Source organism: Pempheris klunzingeri, chromosome 11 (assembly GCF_042242105.1).
Source record: "Pempheris klunzingeri isolate RE-2024b chromosome 11, fPemKlu1.hap1, whole genome shotgun sequence".
NCBI lineage: Eukaryota > Metazoa > Chordata > Actinopteri > Acropomatiformes > Pempheridae > Pempheris > Pempheris klunzingeri.
In genome coordinates this window covers 14,406,230-14,434,049 of record NC_092022.1, presented here as the reverse complement: position 1 = coordinate 14,434,049, position 27,820 = coordinate 14,406,230, and the positions used below count along the sequence as shown (strand labels likewise).

Sequence of the window (27,820 nt, the reverse complement as noted above, 5' to 3'; positions counted from 1 at the left end):
AGCCCGCTCTCAGGCTGCTGTTAACACATCAAAGAGCGAAGCCCTCCTCTCTCTTCCTGTGGTGCAGCATCTGAAGCTAATGAAACCTATTCTTTCTGTTGCAATTACAGTGAACAATGTTAAATGGAAAATAAAATTGAATCACATTTTAATGCAATGAAAATAAGACTAAGTAGTATAAAGTAGTAAGTATTTTATTTACTTTTCAGGCTTGAATATGTTTCATATGAAAGGCAAAATTAAAATGAATACTTTTCCTCTCCACAGTTTAGGCACATTACAGAAAGGTGATTGTAAATGAGACCATCCGTAACAAAACAGACACAATTGGAGAAGAAGAAAAAAAAAAAAAGACACTTAAGGGCCCTGCACACCCACACAGATGCTCTTAGTCACTCTGGTTGATGAGACCACCACTGGTTGGTGGGAGGTTACGCTGTCCTGCAATAACGGGCACAACAAACTGAACTGTCTGGTTCAAAACTGGTGGTGAGAGGAATCAGTCAGTCAAAATAAGTGACAACACCACCTGTGTGGGTGTACCATGGCTGTGCAGATGGTTTAAGCCCAGCAGGGGAGGTGAATGATGTGACGTGTATACAGTCGGAGGCACATAGACATTAGCAGACAGGTCAGCAATAAGAGCAATGCAGCATTGGAGGGAGAGCTCTCTACAAAGACCATTCATCGACCACAGGAGGAAAAAAGAAATGTAATATGGGGGAGCTTTGGGATTAATATTGGGGTGGAAACACAACAAAATGCTAAAAAAAAAAAAATCTGTTGAGACCTCAAGTATTCACTCCTGTCCCTGCTTTCACCTTAACGTAAATCATACCGTATGGCTTAGGTGTGTCTCAGTGGTCAAACACTGAGTGAGAATACTGAGTTTACATCATATAGTCATCACATATGAGCAGAAAAAACACTGTTTCTGATACAAACCTGGAAAGATAACACCACTGGTTATATACGAGGTCTGTCTGGGCTCGCTGACGGCCCAGACCACAGACCTCCACCCGCCCCCCACCCCTCCCCCAGGCACCTTTGTCATCCAGCAGCCGTGGAAACACAGCTACGACAAAGTCTGAAACTTGGACTCGGCCTCCTCCTTTCAAACACGCTCTCACACCATCAACGCAGGAAATGAGAACTCTGTGCACATTGAAGTGCACCAACCTTTACCTCAAGAGAAGTCTTAATTACCAAGTTAGACAAACATTTCTGAGCAAAAGCCAGACTGAGAGTCTAAAGTTGGGAAGGATGAACTATGCTGTGTAGCATTAGACATTCACTTTGAGCCGTCAGCCAGTTTGTTTACACCAAGTCTGAAATTTTGCACATTTTCATGACAAATAAATTCTTGGGCAGTGGCAAGTTAACTGTGTATATCATGGCAGTGTAACTTAAAATCCTCACATGCTTCTGGGAAGCAACTTGGTGCTGTGACAAAACTCCTCAGAATACCGCGGCAGCACAAACACAAAAGGTCCCTTATGTCTTTGTGGTGCGGCGAAGTGTACCAGCACTGAGTATACGGCATGTTGTCTTTACGTCTTTCACTGGCAAACCTTCTCTTTTGCTTACTGCTGATCGACAACACGTGGAACTCTTACTGTACAAATGTCAGCATAGCAGGCTGCAGTAAAACACCTTCGCTCAGGGCCTTAAAGCCACTTTTAAGAGACATCTGTTAAAACAGTAACAGGTTTTATATTCACTGTAGACATACAGCTGTGTTAGTTATGGGAAAAGTTATGCTCAACTAATCAAAAACACCAAATAAAAGGGGAACATAAATTCTATGAATGCTTGAAATGTCAGTAAAAAGCACATTTCCAAAATATTCCATAAATCGTGGAAACACAGGGCTGCAAAGTTAATTATGTCATTATTTTACAATTAATTTCCATAATTACAGTATGGTACACTGACAAGTTTGAAATGTTCCCTGCTCCTCAAACCACTTTGTTATTTAAGAAACTGATCACATTGTCCAGAAGAGTTACCAGTGATCTTGCAGCCTTATGATCTAACCCTTGATTGACAACTTGACAACGGCCCATAAAACATGTTGGTAGATGATACAAGCAAAAAATAACAATTATGAACATAATTATCATTCAGAGTCAGACTAAAACCTCTTTGGGGTCAACATGTATCCCTGGTCCTGCTTTATCACACAGTGTGGCCTTAGATACCCTACACACATGATTGTTAAACTAGAGTTGGACTATAGATGGAGGCAGAAGTTTGGATGTGTCAGACTGGCTTGTAAAGGCGCCTGCAACGCAGGAAAGTGGAATGATGTGCAGTTTTTAGGAATGTAAGTTAGAAATAAACAAAAAGCCTACGTGTGTGTGCATATGCGCATGAGTGTGTGTGTGTGCAGACATAACATATGATGCCGCTTGCTCTCTCGCTGCTTCCAACACAAACAGGCTATGACTTCTTCCTGATGCCTTCAATAAAAAGAATTAAATATTCCTCCAGGGTTAGGGTGTAAGTTAGACTGGAGGCGCATAATTTCCCCCATAATGCGGAGAAGAGAGAGACTTTAAAATAGCCGTAGAGAGCCCTCGTGTTTTACACATATACATAAAAAAAAAAAAAAAAGAAAAGTCACATTATGAATGTTAAAAGGTTTAAATAATTATAATAATTAAAAACATGGAGACAGGAGCTCTTTGAGAGCAGGTCAGCTGCTGCTGTTCTCTGGCCAACAGCACAGCAGGAATAAATACATATATTCATATACGCCAAATAGAGAAGAGCAAAGAAACTTAACCGGGAAACAGTTTCAAACTGATACCTTATATAACTCTCTCTTTCCCTGCTCTTAGCCTCCAGACTAAGCAGCTGTTGTGCACGCTTAAAAAAAAACACAGGAGAGGACAACTGGCCCCGCAAACGACCAGTCCTGAGCTGGAACTTTTTCAGCCTTTTTTTTTGTTCTCCTGTGAATGTCTGTTTCTTCTTCCTGTCCGCAGCAGTCAACTTCCTCTGAGCCCCCACCCCCCCACACACTTATGTCCGAGTCCCTCCTTCTCATCAGGCGAGTGGTGAGAAGGCTGGGTGGCAGGGAGGGGAGGGAGAGAGAGAGGGTGGCGGAGAGGGGTGGGGGTGGTTGGAGAATGGAGGGAGGGAGAGCTGCCTGAAATGTAGGCCAAAGCGGTGGTGGGCGTTTCCATGGAAACAGTGTTCACAGCAGTCAGTGACATCATCAGTACGGGTAGAGGTGGCTGGGGGGGGGGGGGGGGGGGGGGGGGGAATTGGCTTGGACTTAGACACGGTTCTCTCCGCCCACTCTGGTCCTCCGCAACATCCTGAGGTGAAGACAAAGACAGGAGGATGTCTGGAATCTTCCACGGCTGCAAAACTCGCTGCACAGGCATGAGAAACCCAAAACCAGCACGCCGCATATTTACCTTCTGTTCTGGGGGTCCATGTGGTCCAGCAGGGCCTCCTGGGACACCCTGAAGTCATCTAGAGGCGACTGGTAGCGGGACTCAAAGGAGCCCTCCCTGCCCCTGTAGGCCATGGCCTGAGCCGGTGACTGGGGCAGAGGAGACATGTTGGAGGAAGTCGAAGACACTGAGCTCAAATCCCCCTGACGCTCTCGCCCCGTTTGGGCAGATGCTGACACTGGCGTGGCCCCGGCTGCAGAACCTCTCGGGCTCAGAACCTCTCCGTTTTCATCCTGGGAGAACGAGGAGGGGAGAGATAGCTCACATACTCACAAGTGTCACCTCCAAGGCTTTTATTCAAAGTGCTCATGCTTTTATTGTTAGAAATAAGCTCATGGTCGTTTCTCACAGAAATTACATACAGGCTCATTTTAAAGGGATAAATTAAAATTTTGGGCATATGCTTATTCACCCTTTCTGCGGAAAATTGAGTGAGAAGATCAATACCACTCTCGCGACACGTTTTTTGCACCTGCAGTGTGTTGTTGATGGCGAAGATATCATGGTCCAGTTTTAACCCTTTATAGGGCACTCATTGAAATACTGGTGGTCATTACAGGACTTTTTTACTTTTGTGAGTTTTTCAAAAAAGATTTCAATTTTATGGTACAAATCAAGGTCAATGAAGTTACCATATATGGTTTCATGCCGGTCTGTCATGTAGCCTGATTGTCGCTGATTGGCTTGGAGAAATCTCGTAGTTCTACTGCCTCATGGTGAGGCAAGGGGCGGGCATTTTGAACTCCCACTTAGACCAAATATGGTCCCTTGCTCGTTAAAGGGTTATGAAAGTCTGCCTAACAACCAGTTGCTCACCCGGCTGATGTCAATGTGGACTAACAGAGAAGCCAACTCCAGATCCTCATTGTAGCTGTTCTTCAGAGGTACTGACCGGTAACCTGGTGCCATACACAGAGACAGGCGTTTATTACAGCACAGATTTTAGGTAGAACTTCAGAGAAACGCATTACTGAGAACAACATTGTGCCTACCTGTCTTGAGGCTGTGAATGGGGAAAGTGGCCTGAGCCAGAAAGTTTTGGTCATTGAACATGTCGATCTCATAAACCCCAAACCGCAGGAAGGCAAAGGCAGAGTTGCCCACTGTGAACTGGAATGGCTTTCGGGGCCACGTGGGGTTCAGACCGTTATCAGCTGGAGAAAACAAAAAAAAGACGGACAGAGAGAGAGAGAGAGATGAGAAATCCATACTGGTGTCATTAGTAACAGCAGTGTAAAAACTGCTGCTAAAAAGTAATGTTAAAAATGTCAGTAACCATGTTACTGTCAGTACTTCATAAAAAATTACACAGCTGAGTTACACAAACAGTTTCTGCACAATTACACTACAACACACTGACATAAAACCTGTGTCAAAGTCTATTAAAGGAGATTATCTTTTGCCTTGGCTCATTGCTCATTCTAATGGAAGAACCAGAGTGCAGAAGAGAAAGCCATAAATTAACCAGGATGGAAAATGCATCCTCATTATTTTGAATTTATGACACATAAAAACTAAGCATATCACTGTTAAAGGGTCAAAATCAGGTGCCCATAGCAGCAAACTCCAGAAGCAATCTGTTGACCTACTTATGAAAAACATCCCATTATAGAAAATGGTGAGAAAAGCCTCAACTTCTGCTTAACAGGCTAAAACTACTTTACTTTATTGGAAGATCAATATCCTACAGGGTGTGCAAGCAACAAAGCAAAGAGAGAGGCTGGATAGTGGAAGAAATGCTGCCAATGTCTATGATACAATCACAATCTTTCAAACAAAAAAACAAGGATTAGTAAGTCTTAAGAAGTAAAATTACTCATTGAGTAGTTATGTTCTAGTACTGCATGTGGTAAGCTCTCCAATGTTTTCTCTTTACATTCCCCACACATGGCTTAGTTGTTTGTGTAACTTCCTGTTTTTCTAGGACCAGACAGGAAATTACACAAGGCTAATGTATCCAGTAAACAGCAACTACTCCTTCCTTCAGTTCTGGCAGAGTATCACTTCACTGGCAGACACACCCATGGTTAAAATTAGAGCTGCACTCACCTTCCGAGTCGGTTTTTTGCTTGGCGTTGTCGTATTCTGCACCGCACACCTCTATCTCGATCAGAGGGCAAACTATGCCACGTCCGTGCTTGGGCAGGTGCCGGGCGCCCAAAACCTTCAGGGGAGAGGAAGAGAGAGGAAGAGGGATACCTGTCACTCCGTTAGATCTTTACACTTTACTCGTTTAAGCATCCATAGCATGGAACTACAGTTTCCATAATTTTGTGGAAACTGTGGGCTGTGGGCTACAACTCGAGCCCTGTTTTTTTTTGCCTATATTTGTCTACATTTTGGCAAGTTGGCACCATAAAAAGCATGCTGATTCAGCTATTAGCAGTTCGTATTTGTAAAGCATCCATGCATGTACAGACACCTGTGACAGATTTACTTTGACACTGTAGAAAACTTAACATGAAGATATTCAGGGAGGTTCTGGATTTATAAGGAGCAGCTTTTTTCAGCAGATTTATGGTTGTTTATTCACAATGGAAATCATAGATAGCGATATGCTTGGGAAATGTAAGTCGCTGAATCTAAAGTGTGTGTTTGCATGTCCAGATTTGACTGAATTACGACTCCAACAGGAGTTCGACACAAATTGAGGCAACTGGGGGCTGAGGGGTTTAAAGTACCTTAATTGCACTCCATGAGTTGTTTGTCACAGCTGGTGCTGCTGCTCTAGTAGCTGACTGTGTTGATAAACGGGCCTAATCAGCAGGCCAATATTCAGTTATTTTTAGAACACCAGCGCACACCTGTCCCTTTCACCTCATGCACCATTTCTGCTTTACTTTTATCCCTTTGCACTCCCCCGTCAGGGAGGCACATCTCACAAAACCTCTGCATTATGGCATCACATGTGCAGTCAAATCCTCGCTTTACTGTACCTCTATCTCTAGAGTAACTTGCTCAAGGCCTCGTAGCGTATGTCTGTCAAAGGGATCAAAGCTGTCGTCCCTCATGATGGGCGGTTGAAGGACGTAGCCACTCCGTCCGTTCAGCATGAACAGAGCCTGGTTCATCTGCATGGGCTTGTCTGCACAGGGGGAGGCAAGGGGAAGGTAAAAAAGGGAGCTAGGAAGACTAAGAACACAATGAGCTGCTATGCCATTTTATCTGCGTTGATAAGACGGTAGATACCTGCTGTCTGGAAGTTGAGTGCTACTAGCTGGGACCCACAGAGCCACATGGGCAGAGGGTCGTAGTTTGAGGAGTCTAGTCTCTGCCCTCTGGGGTAGATCCTGGACAGCTGCAGTCGATTGTACTGCAGGAACTTCTTCCCCTTGATCTTGTTGACGTACTTCTCTGCTTTGGTCTCAGGGAAGGATGACATGTCCCTGAAGCAGGCGCGCTCTGTGCCAATCTCTACAGGAAGCAGAGAGAAGACAGCCCTGACCTACCTGTATTGATATTGGTCATCTGTATGTCACAGGAATTAATCAGTCACATCTCTGCTCCTGTGTGTATTAAACTACAGTCCAATGTGTGTGCATAATCCTTACTGTCTTCATCAAATGGCACAGGCCTACAGTAGATGACCAACTCAGACAATTCCAGTGCAATCTTCTTCCTCCTCTCCATCATCTTCCCCTCTTCCAGCTGAGCACAGGGACACAAACTTTAAATGCAGCTGCATCACCACTAACAGACATTACATCTCAGTTTGTATTTTCACAAAATTGAGTTTGATGCCAACACCGGCCTGAAGCTTTTCCCTGCTCAGGCGGTTACACTACAAGCAAAACAAGACAGTTTCCAGGTGTGAATGTGCATGTTACCTGCTCAGTCACTGTTTCCTAAATACAGGTTATGGGTATTATAGAGCAAACGCAAGTCACGACTGGCCATTTGAACCCACAATGTGGCACGTGCAGGGTATGAGTCCTGGCCTGCATTTCCTGTCAGCCATGTGATTCGTAGATTTACCTTGGCCTCTGAGGTCATGGTCACCTCACGGATCTTGACCACCCATTCCTTCAGTTCCTCTTGGTTGTTGGCAGCAATGTCCAGCACCGGACCCGTCCGCATGGAAGTATTCGGCACCAGGGAGAAGACATGAGGCCTGCTGCCCTTCCCCTCAGGACGGACAACTGAAGGGGAAAAAAAAGGACGAGAAAATGGACAGAAAGAATAAGGATGAGAAGGACAAACACTGGTTTCCTTTTCTATCTAAACTCGTTTTCTGGTGTCACCATTCAAAATGTGAAAGTGTCTAATGTGCTTCCGAAATCAAATTTCAAAAAAAGGCTAATAAGAAAAATAGTAAGTAAGAAAACACAAACATCTACAGTGAAAGAAAATAATAAACAAATTAGGAATAGGTGCAGATATGGTGAGACAATATCAGACAATACACCAGGCTTTATATTTGGGATTGTCACGCCAGCCCTCAAAAAACCTATAAATACCCACCGTGGCCGTTCGGTCCAGTTCAGAAAGTTGGGACACTGTCAAACATCACTGCTCAAAGACGTAGTAAACTAACAGGTGCTATCTATACTCACATTATGTTGAATATATTATCATATTATTGTGAACCAAAAAAAAAAAAGAGAGAGTGAACTGTGCATTTCACATGTTGCTTCATTAGAAAAATCTAATACAACCTGTTACAACCTGTTCTACAAAATAGCACCTGCGCTTGAAACCAAGGAGAAAGCACATTGACACATTATTGTGCATCTTTCTTTCACAAATACTGATTTTTTTGATTCACTGTCATTTACCCTGCACCACCAGGCACCCAGGAGCGAAGCACTGCTGTGCATGGGGTCTTTTTTGTAAATATTACATTATTGTTCTCCCCTTATTTTGTATTCTCTTTAATAAATCAGAACCAAAATGAGTTAAATTATTGAATTTTTACAGGCTCAGTGCAGCCATGTTGTTCCACTGTGTCCATGGAGACGATGTCTAATGCAGCCATAAACGTAGGGTTTCCTCACACAGACAAGATAGTCTGTGTACATTTCTGATAACTACGTCTCTGGAATATGAATGAATATTTGGCTATTTGTACTGCTGTGGATACTTGCATATCAAAGATATTGCCACATTTTCTTTTAAACTAATCTGGTTGCAGGCGTCCGGATTTGCTACAGTTATGAGGCACTTGGGTCAGAGCTGTTTTAAAGGCTGAGGTACAGGCGTAGAGGCTGCTCTGTGTAGGAGTGAACGCTCCGCCATGCGCCTCACCTTGCTCTCAACAACATCAAGCTCGCTCTCTCTCTCTCTCTCTCTCTCTCTCTCGTCCTCTCTCACAGAGTGGAAAACATTTTGGCTGATCTGGCTGCCTACTTCAAGCACTGCTTGTATGATGCTTGTATTAAAATTTATAAAACAGAATATGGGGGAATAGTCTGTAAATATTTTTCCATACTCCTTTTGTTTTTCTATACTTATCCCAACTTGGATATCACTAAAATCAAATTCCATACAGCGTAGAAACTCTGTCAACCTTCTTAGTCGTCTAATTTGATGGGACAAAAAAATATCAGAATCGAAAAGAGTTGAAGTTAAAATGATTTGATCTTTATGCACGGTGGCGAGGTGTAAAAGTCAGGCAATTTTCTACACAAACAGCAGCCCTGCCCCAAGGCTCATCATTTGTCATTACTTTCTCTGTAGGAAAACAATAGCTGCAGCTGGTCAGATTTTGCTGGTGGTCATGTGAAGGAGGCGTTGGAACAAAGTGTTCAAGAAGACATAATGAGAAGTTCCTCACGCTCCCACTGGATGGAGCCAAAGAGCCATCCAAAAGGCAGAGACACAGGCGCAGGTATTATCTGTGGTTAGCAGAGGCCTCAGCAATGCATGTGCCAGCAGTAATGGGTGTGTATTGACTGGACTGGAGGATGTCAATAAAATACTAGATACAGAGATGTGAGAAAAGCAAGAGGAATAATAAAACCAAAAAGGGAGGAAATAATAATAGAGGAGTCTGATAATGGACAAAACTGACAGTAAATAAAGTGGTGACTGTGTCCTTTTGCAATTAAAAACAAGTAGGGCGTGCATTACATTAGAGCCAGAAAAGGAGGTTGCCCTGAGGCAAGGTGAGCGTCTGCTCTGCAGCCCTGCAGCACAGAGTGGAACAGGAAGTGGAGGGGCCACTCACCAATATGACAGGAAGACACGTCCACACTTCCTCTCAGCAGATCTCCCAGAGGGCTGTTTTCTGTCATCTCCTGCTTGACAGAGAAGAGGATTAGGACAGAAGTCGATGCCCATTTTGAATCTCTATCACAGTGGATAATGGGCAGACCCGTGATGAGACCCAAACTTCCTGCAGAGGGTGCAGGTGCTTTAATTTATCATTAAATATACAAATGTGTTGTTGTAGCCCTCTCAGTTGGTTGGTTTGATCCTCACAGTTCTGTCAGGCTCCACTGCTGATGGACTGATCTCCTCCACGTAGTTAGCAGGAAACCACTGCTGCTTCTTCCCTCCACAGTCGCCCTTCCACCTGAAAGAGCAAAAAGATGGGAAGTTAAGTGCAGGCTAGAGGGGGGGGGGGTGTAATTTTGGAAATATTTATAATATAAGTGTATATATAAGTGTGGTGTTAAAACAATGTCAATATGACATATGATAATAGTCTCATCCTGTATAATTCACCCTGTCACAAGCCTTCAGTGAGTTCACCTGTACAAATATGATTTGCCTAAATGGATAATTAAGAGCTACTTCTTGAATTAATGCTATGCAGGTCACTCACCATCCTCCTTCCTGTTTGTCCACATTAGAGATAATGGCGTTCTTGGTGAAGGAGAGCTCATCTTCCCTCTGGGCTTTATACTCATACATGGCTCTCACTGTGCACTGGAGAAAGACGAGACAGAAGGTTATGACGTGCATGTTCATCATATGCAGGTGCAAAAGGGGCAGAATTCAACTGCACCTGAACTTCCTTATACCGAACGCTCACCTTAAATGTTGGCATTTGGTTGGCCTCCACGTAAAAGCCTGGATTCCTGCCCTCGTACAGTGACCCATAGTCTGGCTCCTATTGGATGACAGATTGTGAGTAACCTTTTCACTGCAGGGGAATTTACCACATAATACAAACTACAGACTACAGCATTTCTTTGTCAAATTCTTTTTTTGGATTAGTTATTATAAAACCCAGACAACAGTATATTAATCTCTAATAAGTGATTGTGTAGTGGTTCTCACAGCAGTGCCTATCTTCTCCAGTGTGTCCTCATTGATGGGATAGCGCAGTTTCATTTTGCGGTACAGTGGATGCTTCTCATAATAGCTGATGAGATCTACAAGGCTGTCAAACTCTGAGGTGCCCAGCACCACGGTCTGACCCTCCTGTTGCACGCGACAGTGCTTTATCTTTCCTTCAGCTCTGTGAAGAGACCACAAAACCGGGTATCGATGACTTTGTATTCATTTGAAACTTAACTGTGGATGACATTTGGAATTTTCTCAGATTTATAATCATTTGTCTTCCTCATCACTCATGCCTGTACACTACAATGCAAGTTAGAGGAAAATGACTGATAAAGTGACACTTTATATTTAAGTTACCTGAAGGAAATGGCAAACGAGTTGGGCTCTGTCCTCTTCCTCACGAGGAAAGCCCCATCACGAGGAACCCTCATCAGCATGTTCTCTGCATGGCTCCTGGAGAGGTTGGCGTGGTACCACCTGGGACACACATCAAACATAAATAGTCAGCAGGTAATTAAAGGAACACAACTTTGTTATTTCACACCTCTTGTTCATTCTAGATGAGGGCGTCTGCTACCAGTCAGCTGTAAACTGTAGCTATAAAATGTTACTTAGAGTTGAAGAAAAAAACATGGGGAAAAGCAGTAAATCGCCATTTCATTGAATAAGATGGTAACCCTTTAAAAACAACTAAATAGTGATAAAATAATCATCACTCAAAGACCTCATTGCTTTATAAATGTAACTTTTTTCCAATCTGTGTGAATGCAGCTTGAGACTCACTCTTTGCTCTCATGAGCATTGGTCTGAGGCACCGGCTCAGTCAGCTTCATCTCAAACTCATTGCAGCGCAGCGCCACCTGCTGGTAGTGGTTGATCAGGGCAAAGAGCGTGTCGAATACCAGGTTGTCGGTCAGGTAGAACTTGGGGCTGCCGGCCTCCTGGCGAGAGTGGATACGACAGTGCTGTACCCGCCCTGAACGCCTGGTGCAGAGATGAGGGAAACAACAAAAAAAGTTGAAGGATCAACAATTCCAAAACCTTTTACTAACAATATTTCTTAGGTTGTTATGGGTGATTATTACAAAATGTAAGTTTTCTTACTGAAAAACAACATCTCCCAAATTAACCTTGAACACACCACCCTCTGAGTGCAATACATTGTGTGTAAATAACACACACACATAGAATGATTAGCTTTGAGGCAACTCCGCACATGCAGAGCCTTTGCATTAGCAGATAGGAGGTGAATGATCACACGTCAGACCGTGACAACAACTCCATTCAATCAATGATGAAGGGATTGACATTGACCGTTTCTGTCATTTGCACGAGTTAACCCTACAGAACAGACAGCGTGAGTAAGGTCTACTGTCTGACACGCAGGAGAACTAACAAATACACCACGCCATAGATAAGGCTCCATACAGAAAACAATTCAATTATCATGATAAAATAACTGTGATAGTAGCATCTGTTGTCATTTACAAAGAGCTAATACAGATTAAATATGAATAGTGAATTTCTAAACAATACTCCTAAATCAGTATTATCATACAGTTAAATCTGGTGAACAGCAGATACTCTGAATACATGTATGTGCACCATACCAGAAAGACAGTGTGTAGTCTCCCACAAAGGTCTCGCTCTCTCTGACCAGGAAGGAGCCATCAGGAGCTCCAGTCTCCAGGCAGTACTCAGACAGTAACCTCTCAGCTATCTGCCTCCCGTCCCGCCCTGCACCCAGCTTCCCGTGGAACCATTTCTCTGTCACGTGCTGGTCCATACCATTAGACACCTATCAGATTCAAAAAGAAAGGGAGACGTTAGCCAAATGACATCTATAGTATTAGTTCCTGTCCACATTCATGTGGCTACAACGATTAAAAGTGTTCCCTTTCTGGCCATCTCCTTTCACATGCATAAAGAGTGATCATTTCCTGAATCTGATCCTGGTACAGCTCTTTAAATATTAAACACTAAATTTGCCCACAACCTCTATAGAAAATACTGCATGTCTGATGCTGTATGTACAGTAAGTGCATCATCTCTGCACAGATGCTGCAGTGCTGCACAGATCATGTTACAAAAGTCCAAAATCAGGACTCGTGATTCTGATCTCTGTGTAAATCAACAGCAGATCAGGCCTACTAACCTCTCTGTGTTCCTCCTCATCGTCGTTGCCCTGGTTACTGGAGGTCTCTTCTGAGTAGTAGATCTTACTGCTGGTCAGGACAAAGAAATGAGGATACCACTCCTGGGGGGAAGGGGGTGAAGGGAGGGAGACAGTTAGTTTAAATAATTCAAACTTAACTTTAGCAATCCATGTGTCGCATTAAAAAGTGGCCCAAGTAGGCAAGAAGGATTTAATCATCTAAATTAGTTCAGAAAGTCAGAAAGTCAAGGCCTGGTTCTACAAACAAGTAGGATCCAGTTATGAAATGAATGGTAAGCAAAGTCTTTTATTTCTTTATCATAGCCAAAAACCAAACACTTAACAACAGTGACAGCACACAAAACAGGCTTGTTATAGAAGCTACGTCAATTCAAGTGTTAGCGTTCGTCCTGATGCAACATCCAGAAGCCATTAATACACGATGAACATGCTTACATGGTTAATGGGGTCTTCCAGGTACAGGATGCCATTTTTGATGGAGTTGCTGATATCGTTCTCCGAGTAGGGAGTGGAGGTAGACACCTCCTCATAGGCACTGCCTTCTGCAAGCTTCTTATGCTGCAGCAGACGAAGGGAGAAGAGGACAAACAATCAGAACACTCTTTACAAACCATCCATTCACACTTTTTCCTGCAGATGAAATTGACACAAAATGACTGCAGGTGTGTCCTGACCTTGATGAGAATCTTCCTCTTGAGCTGGTTGGGTGAGGGAAGGCCGTCTGCGGCAATGTCCACCGCCTTCGTCAGCAGCATGTCTCCAAACACCTTCCTAAAGTGAGTGGCCATATTCCTCTGCTGCACAATACTACAGTGGTCCTCGATGGACAAGATGATGGGATAGCTGTCGGAGGACACAGAAATCCCCTCTTTAACTTTCTTATCTTATTTTGTTACACACTACAGTGGTGACAGATGTCACCGCAGCTCGTCACCACATTGTTCCCTCCAGTATTTCTGTTTCTTTATCTTTGTCATCTCTTATCCTTTTATCATATCACCGTCACTGATATTTGCACTCATAGAGACTCACTCAGATGTGACAAAGGCATGTTCTTTGATCGTGGTCAAGACATCACAAAACTTGATTTTTGTTGTGAGGGTGTGTCCATGGTAGATGACTGGCATTCCATCTGGACCATCCCAGCAGTCCACTGAAAATGAACACACACACACACACACACACACACACACACACACACACACACACACACACACACACACACACACACACACACACACACACACACACACACACACACACACACACACACACACATCATTCATTCATCATTCACGTCATTTCATCTACTATGCTGCACAAAAATATGTAAAACAGTAAAGTATGAATGCAGAAGTATTATGTAGTTACAGCAGAGTTTGAGGCCTTTAAACTTTAAGACGCTCAATCTTAAGTCATTTTTGTTTACTTTTGTGGCAAAGCAACCCTTTAACCAATAATAAGCCCTATTCATAGAAACCTGCTTGACAGGGGTTTGGTGTAGAGGCCATATACAGCACTGTTGTGTAACAGTAAGTGCGTGTGTGTGTGTGTGTGTGTAAGAGTGTGGATAAGGGTGTGGTGGCTGCATTAAAAGTAGAACTGTAAGGGATAAAAGGCTGGGTAAGACGGTTAATTATGAGGTTCAAAGTCAAGTGGTGATTTACTGTATGTGGGAATAACTGTAGTGTGTGTGTGTGTGTGTGTGTGTGTGTGTACCCACATTCAATACAGCGGCAGCCCATCCTCAGACAGCGAGCGTATGCCTCCAGGGACGACTCACTGGAAAACTGGTCTCCCGTCAGGTAGCTAAAACGTCCATATAACGCGTATAGCATATAACAACCAAGTATGCAAAAAAAAAACAAAAAAACACACTCACATCTGACCAGTCTTTCAAAGGATTCACACGTCAAGGACTGTACCACAAACACACACACACTTTCTGTGGTGGTAGCACAAACACCCTGGTACTGCTAAATCAAAAGGTCTCTCTCTCTTTTGTTGACTGGAGTAAACACTTCTTAGTCACTCAGTCGGTCAATTCAAACCCAATCAAAGCAACATGGGAAGTTTTCATTCCGCTGCCCCTATGAGTATTGTTTCACATCTAGTACAGAAGGTTATCATTTGAGCTGCCTTTCACACACTTTTCAATGGGAGGAAAAATACATTTTCCTGCAAAATACACGCCTGGATCTCATTCTGGAACATGATTGTGAAATAATACACTTTTATCTGATGTATGAAGTCAGTTCAATAGCCTTCTCTGGTTTGAGGTTTCAAGAGAGGATGTTGGACTTGAGCGTTCCCAAGGCCTAATTACAACTGGTCGAACTGGACAGAAGCTTGACATGGTGAAATGTGTGCATGAAAGCTATGAGCTCCATCCTTACGTGTTGTGCGAAGAGGAGATCCAGTAGTGGGATAGGGGATTGTTCATATTCTCAGGACACACCACGTCCAGGGAGCAATCCCAGATGGTGTTCTCTTTGGAGAACAGGTATGTCAGTAACTATAAAGGAGAAAGGAGATTAGTCACAATGACACTGTGTGGACTTTTCCACACAACAACAATCATCAAGTTTGCAAAAGCCTCAAGCAAACTTTCTTTGGACTTCCAGAGAGTCCCCTTAGAGTGCAGACTTCAGGATTTGCTCTGAAGACTGTCCCTATTCAGAGCAATATAATGTGGACGTGGCAATGTAAAAGGTAATAACTAAAAATGATGACAAGACGCGCAAGACCCTGAAGCAAACCGAATCTGGGGGCTCACTGACCCAAGCAATATGGAAGCTGAGAGCATAGCTAAACTTGGCTTTACTACGCGGTAGAACATATGTTTGTAGGCTTGGACAGGCTCAGCACTTCTCCTGCGGGGTCCTGAGTGTATGTCTGCACAGAAACTATCCTAAATAATAAACCTAAGTAATTCTGTGCCATATTTACAAGCTGTGAAATATCTTAGTTTAAGTACTGTTCTCTTAAAAATCTACCAGGCTAAAACACTTACATGACATATCTCAATGCATTGATCCACCTGAACTATAATAAGATACTCCAGTGCAGCTTGAAAGTATGTTTGTGCTGGAATATAATAATGTGCTAAACAACACGAGTGTATAACATTTCTAAATGCTTGGAAAACCATGGAGCAGCTGTCTACTGGGCAGCTTATGCATATGCTAACAAGTGCAGCAGTCAATCAAGAAAAAAAAAAAAAAAACTATGATGCAAGATTCCGCAATTGAGAGTTTAAAATTAATATAATACTTTATATTAGGCGTGTTAATGCTAATCTTATTGCGAATATCAGCTGTGCTATGTAAAACTGCACATAGTAAATGGTTAATCTATTTAATACCTGAGAAGAGTCAAGTACTTGCATTGATATCCAAAACCAGCACCCTCACAGACATGACGGGATGACAGTGAGAACTTTAGACTTGTAACTATAAGTATGACCAAAGTCTGGATTCAACCTGTGTCAAATAAGTCAAATAAGTAAATAATAAATGCTGAATTCCCAGCAGCAGGGATATGTACTTCCTTGTACTCTGGCTTTTAATAAACTTCCCAGTGTGGGTCACAACAATAATCATTTTTCTTCTTATAAACAGTGTTATTCTCAGCATAGCCAAGGCCTGTACACCTGCCATCTAACACAATACATCCCAAGGCAGAGAAAGGCAGAACCAACTCTCGCAGGCTGGCTTGCACCAGCTTCCTCTTCTCTTTAGTCAATCATAGCTTTATGGTGACCACAAAAAGCATCCTTCGCTTTCTGCAGAACACTTGCATGGAGCCTCAGTCAATAACCTTTTCTATCTGTGTGGGAGGAGGTGTTTTAGGCCAACATCATGGCTGTCCATGTCAATTTCTGAATCTCCCACCCACACCAGCAACAAAAGGGGGGCATCGGAAATTCCAACTCACAAAAACATGTTTACATTTTTTCCATTAGTGAGCAAAGACCCAGAAAAGGGCACAAAGAGAATCGAAAAAAAGGGGGGAAAGAGGTGATGAGAGCGTTTGTACCTCATCTTGGTGGAAATAAGGCTGCTCCACTTCTCTCAGGGGGTCTTTCAGGTAGTTGAACATAAAATCCTGAACCTTGTTGTTGTCTGTGGCCCACATTTCCTGGAATCACAGACAGACACAGATGTATTGGAGCATGGAAATGAAACAAATCCTTGATTAACTACATGTCCAAAGGCCTGGAGATATTACCTTTTGAGACTCCAAGAGGAAGCTCTTGAAGTCGTCGAGGGAGATCCTCTGTTCTGGTCGGTCAATGAACCTGAAGGAGAAAGTGATGGTTCACTTCAGTAAATACACATATGATGTGGCAGAGAGATTCAATGTGTGTGTCTGTGTGTTTAATTTTGACATACCTCTGTAGAAATGGGATTTCCATCTGAAAGCATGGGCAAAAAGGGAAAATTTCATTAATTGATGAAAGTGCTGTCCTTTTCAGGGTGTATAGTAGTGGTCATGTAGATGAACATAGACATCCTGTAGGGGGCTGGGTGGTTTGTCATATGGGGCACTGAGGTCATCCATTTAATCTGACCCCAGCCAGCCTGCCTGCCTCCTCAACTGCGTGTGTGTGTGTGTGTGTGTGTGTGTCATAATGGCCCCCACCAGAGGGGTTTGGTGGGTTTTTAACTGGTTCATATTGATCTCGAAGCCATTTGAGAACAGACAGATGGGATGGAAGGGTGCCTTGGCAGGGCATCAGATGGGGCGCTGGGGGATGAAAGTGCTGGGACAGAACTATCTGTGCATACATAAAATGACTGCACTTACGTTTTTCTGAGCATCAAACATGAGGCTGCGATAGAGCTGGGCAAACTGGCTGAAGGACACGTCTCCATTCCTCAACTCTGAGTCCTACCAAACAAGTAGAAAGACGAGAGGGAAAACAAAAGGACTGTTAATGACTAATCATAAATCTCAAAACTCTAACAACATTATACTGAAAGGGAAGTGGGCGGGGTGATGGAGTGGGAAAGGGGTCTATGATTGGTGGGAAGAGGTTACCGGAAGTTTCTCTCGGAGGAACCTCATGTTGGGCACCCTGTAGTTGACCTGGCTCAGCATGCTCTTCAGATCCTTACAGGATATCCTAAACACATACACACGTTTTGTTGAGAAATCAAACACAAACATGGATACGCACGTACAATGAACGCAAAGACTCTGACCAAGTTGCACACGTAGATCCTGTTTTGCTGCAGACATTTCATTTTGAAAATTTACAGACATACCGAAACCGTGTAAACTCACGCCCCTCCTGCTCTGTTGAGTCTCTCTGGCTTCACTTTTACTACACAGCCTGGAATTTTGGCCAGAGAGGACAATACCCCTACGGCGCAACAAAGGCTCGCTCTTTCGTCAGGGATGTAACAGACAAACATCTCTGAGCATCTCCTCCATCCTCTGCAGTCTGTTTCCTGCTGCAGGAAGAAGTGCTGGTGTGTGGCTGAGAGGTTAGTTCCCCCACTACACCTCAACAGAGCTTTCTCACTGACACCTACCAGCCTGGTGTAGCTAGTCTATTCGCTCTAGATGCTACACGGGGGAAAGGGCGCACAAGTGGTGCTCCCAACAACTGAATTACATCTAATTACGCCAATTTCCTGTGAGCTTGATCTGATTATCTTTGGCGTCTAAATTTTCTAATGGAGCAGACTTACCTGTCTTCTCTGTTGCGATCAACGGCATAGAACTGCTTACGTAGCCATCTAAAAAAAAAAAAAAAGAGAATTATGAGATTTTATGCATTTAACACAAATTGGGACATGAAATGGGAGAATGCTGCTCATTATCACATGCTGTCTGTCCACACCAGCTTATAATAGATTCAGCTTTGGCTGTGATGTGTAGCCACATGTGTACTGTTTACCTCTCTATCTGGAGTGGTGTCGGGGACTTGAGTGTGTCAGCCACAAGCCAGTTTAACCCCTTCACCCACATGGTCATCTCCTCATCAGATGTTGCTGAGGAAAAATCAACACATTTGATGTTTGATATTTGCAGATTTAGTTTTCCCTTTATTGCCATACAGTGGTAGGTATACCACAACAAAAAAATTTCAGTTTCTCGATAAATTGGGATGTGGCCAAAGGACGTCCACTCCTCTCCTTTCTGTGACTCTTCCAGTCTCTGTATCACTGTTACAACCTCCTGATGACACTCTGTGACCCTCTAAGCTCAGTGAACACCTCCGTCTGAGGACTTCCTGTTTGAAGCCTCGCAATGGCGAGGTGCTGCTGATCAATTGTTAGGTGTCATCTTGGTCTCATGATGTCAGAATGTGAACAGCACGATGAGGAGGACTGTTTAAATACCAATTCTAACTGAAGCAGGAAATGTATTGGCCGATTCATGGATCAAACCTGTTGTGAATTTTGCTGTTAAGCTTCTTGTTAGAGAACAGCAACTTGTGCAAAAAATACTGAAACACTGAACAGTTGGACATGCACATTCAAAGGTTTAGAGAAGGTCACATTAAGTTCACCTGGAAAGTTTAGAATGCATTTTAGGTTCATCCTGAAATTTCACCTGAATGCCGAATATCCCTAACTTTTTGTGAGTAGTGTGTGTGTATATATATATATATATATATTTGTACAGGGTCCCACCTTTACAAAAAGCAACAATTAATAAATGAAATAAGTGAAAAAGAAAAAAAAAAAAAGACCATGTGTTTACATTCTCTTGGTGCTCAATCAAGACGTCATCACTTACATACCAATAATGCCTGCAGGAAGATGTCGATTCTATATCATTAAAGCGTTCTATAATCATTAAAGAAAGCTGATTCAATAAACAAACATTTACTCATTAATCCTATAAATCGAAGCCTCAAAAGAAGCGCTAAATGTAAAAAAAGATTCAGTATAGCCCTAATTGGTAGTAAGGGCACAACAATGGATATTTGTAGTTCATGACCATATTAGCAGAGGTATTCATATCAAAAATAGGGTGGTAAATATGATGCACTGGCTGTATCTGAGGGTGTGTAAGCCTGTGTTGGTGTGTGGACCGACCTGCCAGGCTGAGGGATTTAAGGCGAAACTCGGTCCCATACAGGATGACAAAGCAGTGAGCCTGGTCCAGCCGTGCTGCCGAGTCCTCCACATAGCGCTCAAAGTCCCGTGACTTTTGTCCAGAACGGATCTCTTTGATCTCTCGAATGTCAACTGGAGAGAAAGACGCACATAAAACAGTTAGCTACCTTGCACACACAAAGATGTCCTCAGTAGAGCTGGACAATCTGGTTGAAATCAAATCAAATCATGGCATTTTTGATAATAAAAAGAATGCTCAACACCCTGAAAAAAGTCACTTTACATCTTTAAAAACAGTTTTTAGTCACAATTTGCTTTTAAATATTAATTTGCCGGCCACAATTTTGTAAAAAGTAACAACCTGAGAGATTTCATGAAGATATAAAACACACAAAAAATAACACTGAATTAGCTTCAAGTCCTTGTGTTTTAAAATTAAATTCATTCTTAATGTAATTTTTGTTTTGCCTCTATTCTAACAATAATCTATCAGCACAGAGACCAACACACAGCATGCACGAATACTTCAAGCCCCCTCGACCACATAAAACAGCAAAGCTGAGGCCATGATCTAAACCACACACAGGTACAGCTCAAGAGTTGACGTATAGTAGACAGACATTGTTGAATTTGGATTTCAAATGGAGAGGACGATGGCTTTACCAACCATAAACAAACCTCTATTTGCCGTTAAACCAAAACCACTAGATACTAATCTGAGGAGACGACACCACAAAGCCATCTTGAGATGGGACTGGTCGGGTCTGTACAATAGAGATTTTAAGCATATTGCAGACATGTTGTATGTAGGCGACTGTCCCACTTTAAGAATGCTTGTAATGGTTTTAATAATTCACAATACAGAGAGCATCAGATAGGGAAAATAAAAGTGATACGCCACTTAACAACCCTGCCTCCCAAGCTCATATCTAACCTGTGCTATACATCTTCTGCTTTCCCTACACTGGACTGATCAAAAAAAGCACTGCATAGGCTTTTACACCAAATTACTTCATTGTTTATCTTTAGGAATAATACAACTGAAAAACCCTGACACAATTTTGTGTCACAGACCTGATACGATTTTGTCTCGACTCCATTTATAGGCAGTCAGGAATTTTACAAGTGTGTAGGCTGTAAAGCAGCTCAACAGGCTCCCATCAGTGTTATTAGTAGCAGTTAAAGAACTGAAGAAGGGACTCTCCTGCTAAACACACACTTCTTTCAGCTCCTGCTCCTCTTCCTGCCCCTGAACCACACATCCTGTGCTTGTCTGTCGCCTACACACATCTGTGCTCGTGTATAGGTGAGAATGAGCATGTTCTTTTCTCAAGACTTGATTTTTTTTTTTGTGAAAAAGTATGTCTTCTCACAGAATTTCACTGAGCTGAGCTCTCTAATCATACATCATATCTCAGTTTACTTTACCCGCCATACGGGCTAGCAGATTTCCGCTGAGAGCAAGGCGGCTTTGACAGGCTGATCTGTTAGACAACACTTTAAGTCATTTGAGTAAAAATATTTGGAGCCTGCCTCACACAGATGCAGGAAATAAAGAGATAGTCAGAGGTGTAACCTTACCAAAGGAGATGAGAGGAGGTATCCTGCAACACACTCCCACACTTCCTCCAGCTTCCTTCCACTGTCTCTGCCACTCCTCACCTCAAATTTTTCACTATTTCTGGCCAAACATTAGTTGAGTTTCGGTACTAAAATGAGTGTTGAAGTCCATCTACAAAACAGTGTTTTCTCCATTTAAGAAAAGAAGCAAAAGTTTTTGAATGTTTCATGTCTATACAGGAGCAGCCATGAAATAACTTTGCCTTAAATAAATAAAGTCTAGTGCTTGATCAATTAGTCAATTGTTCTGTTAGTTGCCAACAATTTTGATATTATTCATTTGAGTCATTTATCAAGGAAAAGTGTCAAACTTTTGCTGGATCCTGCACTCAAAGGTGAGAATCTGTTGCTTTTCTCTGGTTTGTGACACTTTAAATGACAGAAAAACTCCTAATACCTTTTGTGCTTTAGACTACTGATCAGACTAGACGACCCATCTGAGGATCTCACCTTGTGCTGTAATGAGGATTTATCACCATTCTGTTCTAATAATATAATAATCAAAAGTTTAATCAATAATGAAAACAATTAGTTGGTTAGTATTTTAGTTGTTTTGCTCGATATTACAACTGTGTCATGGATAATGTTTAGAGCTGCAATGATTACTCAATAGACTAATCAACAACTATTGCGATAGTCAAAAAATCATTTAAAAATTCCAAACATTTGTTGGTTAAAGCTTCTCAAATGTGATGATTTGTTGCTTTTCGTTCATAAATCTGACTTTAATATGAGTGTATTTGGTTTTTAGACAGAAACACTGAAATTATAGAGAAAACAAGTAATTGAGAAAGTAACTGGCAGATTGATAAATAACTGAACTAATGGTTAGTTGTGAGCATAATTACATCACGTTTAGCCACAGAATAAATAAAAAGCTATTCTGTATATTTTGAACATGAGACTGTAGCAACTGAAGTAGTTCATAGTGATAGTTTGCGATTGAATTGTGAAGTGATTCTACAGCCAGCTTGATAATGTTTCAGTGCTCACTCGTCAGCTGATCCATATCAGCTCCTTTGATATCATGCTGGTTCAAGTTAAGCACAGGACTTTCCCCCTGACAAATAACTGTCATGTAGCCACATGGATCCTGTTCCCCTTTCCAACACCTTGTAAATAGAGCGAGTCAACTGCGCTTGTTTTCCACTGACAACCTGATCTTTACAACAACCCTTTTGTGCAGGCATAAACAACCTAAAAGCAGATTCAGATCTTTATGACGTCCTGCTAATTTGTTGATGTATTTGTCATACATAAACTGGACTGGCGGCCAAGTGTGTCACTAAAAAAGAAAAGGAGCAGTGTGTAAGCTTCAAATAACATCACTTTGTTTGAGATGAGAAAGCATGTGCGTGGCCTTTGCGGGAACTGTGGAAAAAGCAGGTCAGAGAGACACCCGTCTCCACAGACGTGTGCAGGTAAATTCCATCCGCATTTACACATACAAACATCAACTACCTGAGGATTTCTCCATTATTTACAACGCTCTTTTTCACAGAAATTTCCTGGATACAGCCGACGACATTTAACGGCTGTTGAGCGCACGTCAACAAGGGCTCATACATAATCATGACTGACAACATGCAGACAGTTTGTGGTGACACTTTTTCTCATTCACTCCAATGCAGCCATTAGACTATAAGGATATATGTATACATTGTCCTGCTGCGACACTGGCAGGTCCATTCTGCAATAGTTGCAGCGTGTCGTCGTTAGTCAAAGCACAGTGGAAAACCCTTAAATCTTGTCTATCAAGTTAATTTGGTGTTAGGTGTCACAGTCGTGCGTTAACTAACTGGCTGCGTTAGTCCTGTGGGGAAAGCGCAGCGTGAGCGGGACAGACGGCTGGCAGAGCACCAAGTGTGCCTTGTAAATGTGGACTGAGCACTGATTCACTGGTTATCAGAGAAGTCTTGTGGCTACATCGGCACAGACCCACATTCAGACTCATCATGCGTGAATCACTGCTTATCAAGGACACGTGTATCGGTTACATTTAAGCCTATCAAGGTGCTCAATACGCTGCGTACGCTTGACATGTAACGTCACGAGGAACATTTAGAAACAACCTCAGAAGTAGTGATGCTCTATCTTGCACTTTTGCAATATTTTGTGCAGCACCACGTGATATTTCAGCTGATTTCACTGATTGGTTCTGCTTGTCTGGCCTTAGTTGTGCTACATAAAATTAAAATCTTCAATAACAGTACATTTAACATTGGGGTATTAGTATGTATTGTGATATTTCTATGCTGACAGACACTGGGTTTTCTGAGATACTGATATCAATATTTGTGATTTTAAAAAAATCTGATAACAGTGATGATACTGATGATAGTATTTTCAAAACAAAAATGTTGACATGGGTCCCACTGATTTCTTTTGTCTTAAGTATTACAACCAAGATACACACTTTGTAGGACATAGTACTGTACTTGTTACTAATCGGCTGACATTTGAACTGTTAATATTGGCCACCCGATCAATTACAAGATCATTACATTGATGTAAAATTCCTTGCATTGCTCATGGTTCAATACATGCAAAGATAATAAGGGGATAGCTAACCAGTGGAGACAGTATGGAATAATCCCTATTAGTTATCATAATAAAAGGTTTATATGCAGTCATATCCAATGCTAATCCCTGAAATCAGCTCCTGTAGTCTTTGTTTGAAATGAAAATGAGTTTGAGTGTTTGGGCCACACTTGTAAACATGAGATGATCTGATGCTGTGGCGGGCTCACACAACTGAGATGGACCGTTTCCCTTCCAGGGCACCAAAGCTAAATGACAGCTACGGAGTGTAAAAGTACACGTGGAAGCTCGTTCTTTAAAACATCAAACTGGCTCACTCAGTAAAATGTGTGTCAGAGTCTGTCATTTAACTCGCTTTAACATTTGAGTTGCTCTCTCAGGATGATATAGTAGCAACATGATGTGTGACAGGCAGACACGATTCTGATTCATGCCGATTGTGCTTTATTATCAGTAACTTACTCAGAAGTCAGAAGATAATTTGTACGCTACTCTACATGTGATGTTATGCAACAGTCTCTCCAGTATTAGACCAAACTACAAGTGTACGTAGGTTCAACCTAATGAAGAGTTTGGGGAAACGTTTTCACTGTAAAATACACTGTAAATGCAATGTACCTAAGCGTAAGGGTTTGCACATGCCCTGCCTACATTTCTGCTAGACCACATCCTGCCGAGCAAGGTCTAGATCTTCATGCACTGTATTATGACATACTGTTCATGCGAGCCACAATAAATATCTGCTGCTATTGTTATTTGGTGGGTAAGACGGGCAAACTTCATGTGCGCAAAACGAGCATCTTTGTTGAAAACCTGTGAGAGAAAATGTGCAAAACACACTTCGAATGCGCCTCAACATTTCATATTTAGCATTAAACTAGAGTGCTGTTTCCACAGTTAATGGATGTCGTTCTCTCACTGGTATTGATAAGGGGTAAACAAAGCAGGCCAAATTGTTCCCAAATGATCACACACTTCCAGTAAAACCCCTCATATTCTATTTCTGTACAATAATGAGCCGCCTAGGCCAATTTCACCTCTCCAGGAGTATCGAATGGCAGCTATGAGTTCATGTGTGTATGAAAGCCTTCATTGCCGAGAAGATAATACTGCTGTGTTAAAAAAAAAAAAAATGAAACTCAGCCTCCTGTCTTTTTTGCGTATGCTCTTTTTGCTGCATCTGGAGCAGAGTGCAGCTGTGCATGAGGCATCCTGCTAACCGAGAGACAGGCGACTTAACGACTCACCGAAGGCCTGCTCATCCTCGGTTACACACACTGCTTTGTTGAAGATGAGCCTGAATGCCAGAGTCCCGGTAAATTACAGTAGTTCAGTGGAGGGTACCCTTCGTCTTGTTGTCTTCTTGCTTGTCGTATTTGCACCTTAGATGTGATTTAAGCATCGTTGGACGACAACAGCTGTGCCTTTAATATCCCACATTTGAACTAGACTGGCATCTACACTGTCAACAACTTTCATAAAGCTCCAAAACAAAACAAATAATCAAACTTGGAGGTAACTTTAAACGACAAACACATGAACAAACCCAATACTGTACATTTTAGCAGGACGGAACAGCAGCTTTTAGGAACTAGTCAGAGCCGAAATGACAGATGTAATATTGATACTGAGAAATGCGACTGGAATTTTCTTTTTAGTAATATCTTATAACTTGAATCTTTCACGCCTTGGAGGCTGCATCACAGTCATAACAATTCTGTTATTAGACCATTTTATCTGTGCAAGATGAACAACTAATAGCTCTACCTGTTTCTTAAATATAAATATCTTCTGAAAGGACCAGTAGTGCCTTTAAATATCATCATATTACCCATATTACTGCCTTTAGTCAACATGGCATTTTACAAACGCCATCTTTTTAGGGTCTAAATTGTTTTGTATGCGTCTTCTTCATTCCTGACTAACACTTGAGTGTTCATAACACCGTCATGTCATGTCATGTGCAATTACCACGTCTTTTGTGAGCCAGTCAAGCACCTCACAACACTTTGTAGTTTTCACATCTCTGAATGTATGTAAACCAACCAGTTCTGGCGCGGACACCTTCACATTTACCACCAGCACCCTGCTTGTGTGTGTGTGTGTGTGTGTGCATGCATGCTACTCACTTTCTCCCTCTATTTTATCAGTGCCCCGAGTCCAGATAATAGTCCTGGTCTCCAGCTTGACTTGAAACGTCCGTCTCTCTGGCCGCTGGGACTTCTTAGAATAAAACAGTGTCAGTACTGTGCCCAGCTCCAGGTCTCGGTACAGGTTGTTCATCTCCGTGTCGTTGTCCATCCACGGAACAGGTCCGTTGGAAAAGAAGCCCGAGGTCCCGGCCATGTTCACTTCCCCTGTTTGTTGTCCGTTTCCTCTCAGAACAATCTGCTCAGCCCAGGCCTAGACAGGGATACCTACAGCAGGAGAGGGGGGGGGGGAAATCCATGAAACGACAAATCCCTGGGGACTTCTGGTGTGTCGGTGCTGTACACTAAAAAATGATGCAACAGTGAATAGTTGATGCTGTCAAGACTCACTTGTTCTAAATACAACTTCACCATACAGCACCTAACAGTGTATGAGAGAGAACTGACTTTTCTGCATCCAAACACATCTTTTACTTTTGCTCTCATCATCCTGATTAAAAGCACATTTTACACAAATATAGTTTATTTTGAAAAATACTCCCACCCCCACACATGAGCAGTATGAGCCTGAAATATTATACAATTATATTTAACCAAGTCAAATCCCTTGTACGTGTAGACATAACACATGATTTTATTGATTTTTTTTCTCCATAGGTAAGGTTACTCTGAGTACTGGGCACCACTGGGACACTCTTAGATCCCAGCACTAACAGAGTGACTTATCATTAACAGTGATGTAAATAAATGACAGCTGCAGCCTTAAAAAAAAAAAAAAAAAAAAAGTCGTCAAGCAGGGAAAACAAAAACGCGTTGATTAAACTAATTACACCAGATAACTTTCTCTCCCTGTAGGTGCAGCAGCGGGCAGAGGTTTATTCTGATTTAGACTGGTTTGTAAAACTACCCACAGGCCTGTGACCTGCTGCAGTCCGTCCCGGAGGAAAACAAAGTTTCCTCTGGACACAAGTGGCATCACATTATTGGGGGAATATATACAACTGGCGGTGAACGGCAGCAGAGAGGGATAACAAGAAACGTCTGGCTGTTTTCACACAGCGTGGAAACGGGGCCGGTGTGTGCTAGCATTTCTCTGGGCCAGAAACTAGAATCATGGCCGGTTTCACCCCAGTGGGGGGAGAAAAAAAAGCCCAGGTGGCAGCAGCTTTTCTGCCCTTTTCCCTTCCTGTCTTTTCGCCTTACCGTGCGGGGCAAAATCAACTGGAAAAACAACACGTCGCAGGAGCTGTGCTGTGCTGTGCTGTGCTGTGCTGTGCTGTGCTGTGCTGTGCTGTGCCGTGCCGTGCCGTGCCTACCGCTGCAATCTCGGCCCGACCGCACATCTCCAACGGCCGTGGCTGCTCCTCTCTCCTCCCGCGCCGCCGCCGTCGTCTTTCTCCGTCTCCTTCGGCCCCCCAACAGCCCGGTTTGCCCTGATTAAATCATCGCTACACCCCCGGAAAGGCGCTGCGGTGCCGACGACAGTCCCCGTTTGCTCCTCTCCTCTCCCCTCCGGCCGTCCACAGAGAGGCGGGCGGGCAGGCAGAAGGACCGCGGTAA

General features: G+C 42.7%; 1 protein-coding gene across 1 annotated transcript; it reads right to left on the bottom strand.

The window, feature by feature from the left end:
* Window positions 1–178: 178 nt before the first annotated feature.
* plcg1 (phospholipase C, gamma 1) lies at window positions 179–27,820 on the bottom strand. The gene is made up of 33 exons (XM_070839192.1): window positions 27,577–27,820; window positions 26,240–26,527; window positions 19,929–20,081; window positions 18,782–18,875; window positions 18,573–18,620; window positions 17,917–18,001; window positions 17,683–17,766; window positions 17,268–17,290; window positions 17,104–17,173; window positions 16,912–17,013; window positions 15,270–15,388; window positions 14,597–14,682; window positions 13,906–14,026; window positions 13,548–13,716; window positions 13,309–13,431; window positions 12,853–12,954; window positions 12,308–12,495; window positions 11,481–11,681; window positions 11,055–11,174; window positions 10,692–10,872; window positions 10,444–10,521; window positions 10,234–10,337; window positions 9,888–9,981; window positions 9,634–9,703; window positions 7,443–7,606; window positions 7,019–7,115; window positions 6,657–6,881; window positions 6,404–6,552; window positions 5,517–5,631; window positions 4,460–4,621; window positions 4,284–4,366; window positions 3,429–3,700; window positions 179–3,326 (listed from the first exon to the last, which is right to left on the bottom strand). The coding sequence occupies exons 2-33, from the start codon at window positions 26,454–26,456 to the stop codon at window positions 3,284–3,286; spliced, it is 3,942 nt and encodes a 1,313-aa protein (XP_070695293.1). The 5' UTR covers window positions 26,457–26,527; window positions 27,577–27,820; the 3' UTR covers window positions 179–3,283.

Excerpts from the sequence above, each read along its gene's own strand:
- plcg1 (XM_070839192.1), bottom strand. The coding sequence starts at position 26,456 with ATGGCCGGGACCTCGGGCTTCTTTTCCAACGGACCTGTTCCGTGGATG. Across the intron at positions 18,002-18,572 it reads GATCGCAACAGAGAAGACAG|GATATCCTGTAAGGATCTGA; the intron begins GTAAGTCTGCTC and ends GTATGTGTTTAG. Across the intron at positions 6,882-7,018 it reads TGTGCCATTTGATGAAGACA|AGATTGGCACAGAGCGCGCC; the intron begins GTAAGGATTATG and ends TGCTTCCTGTAG.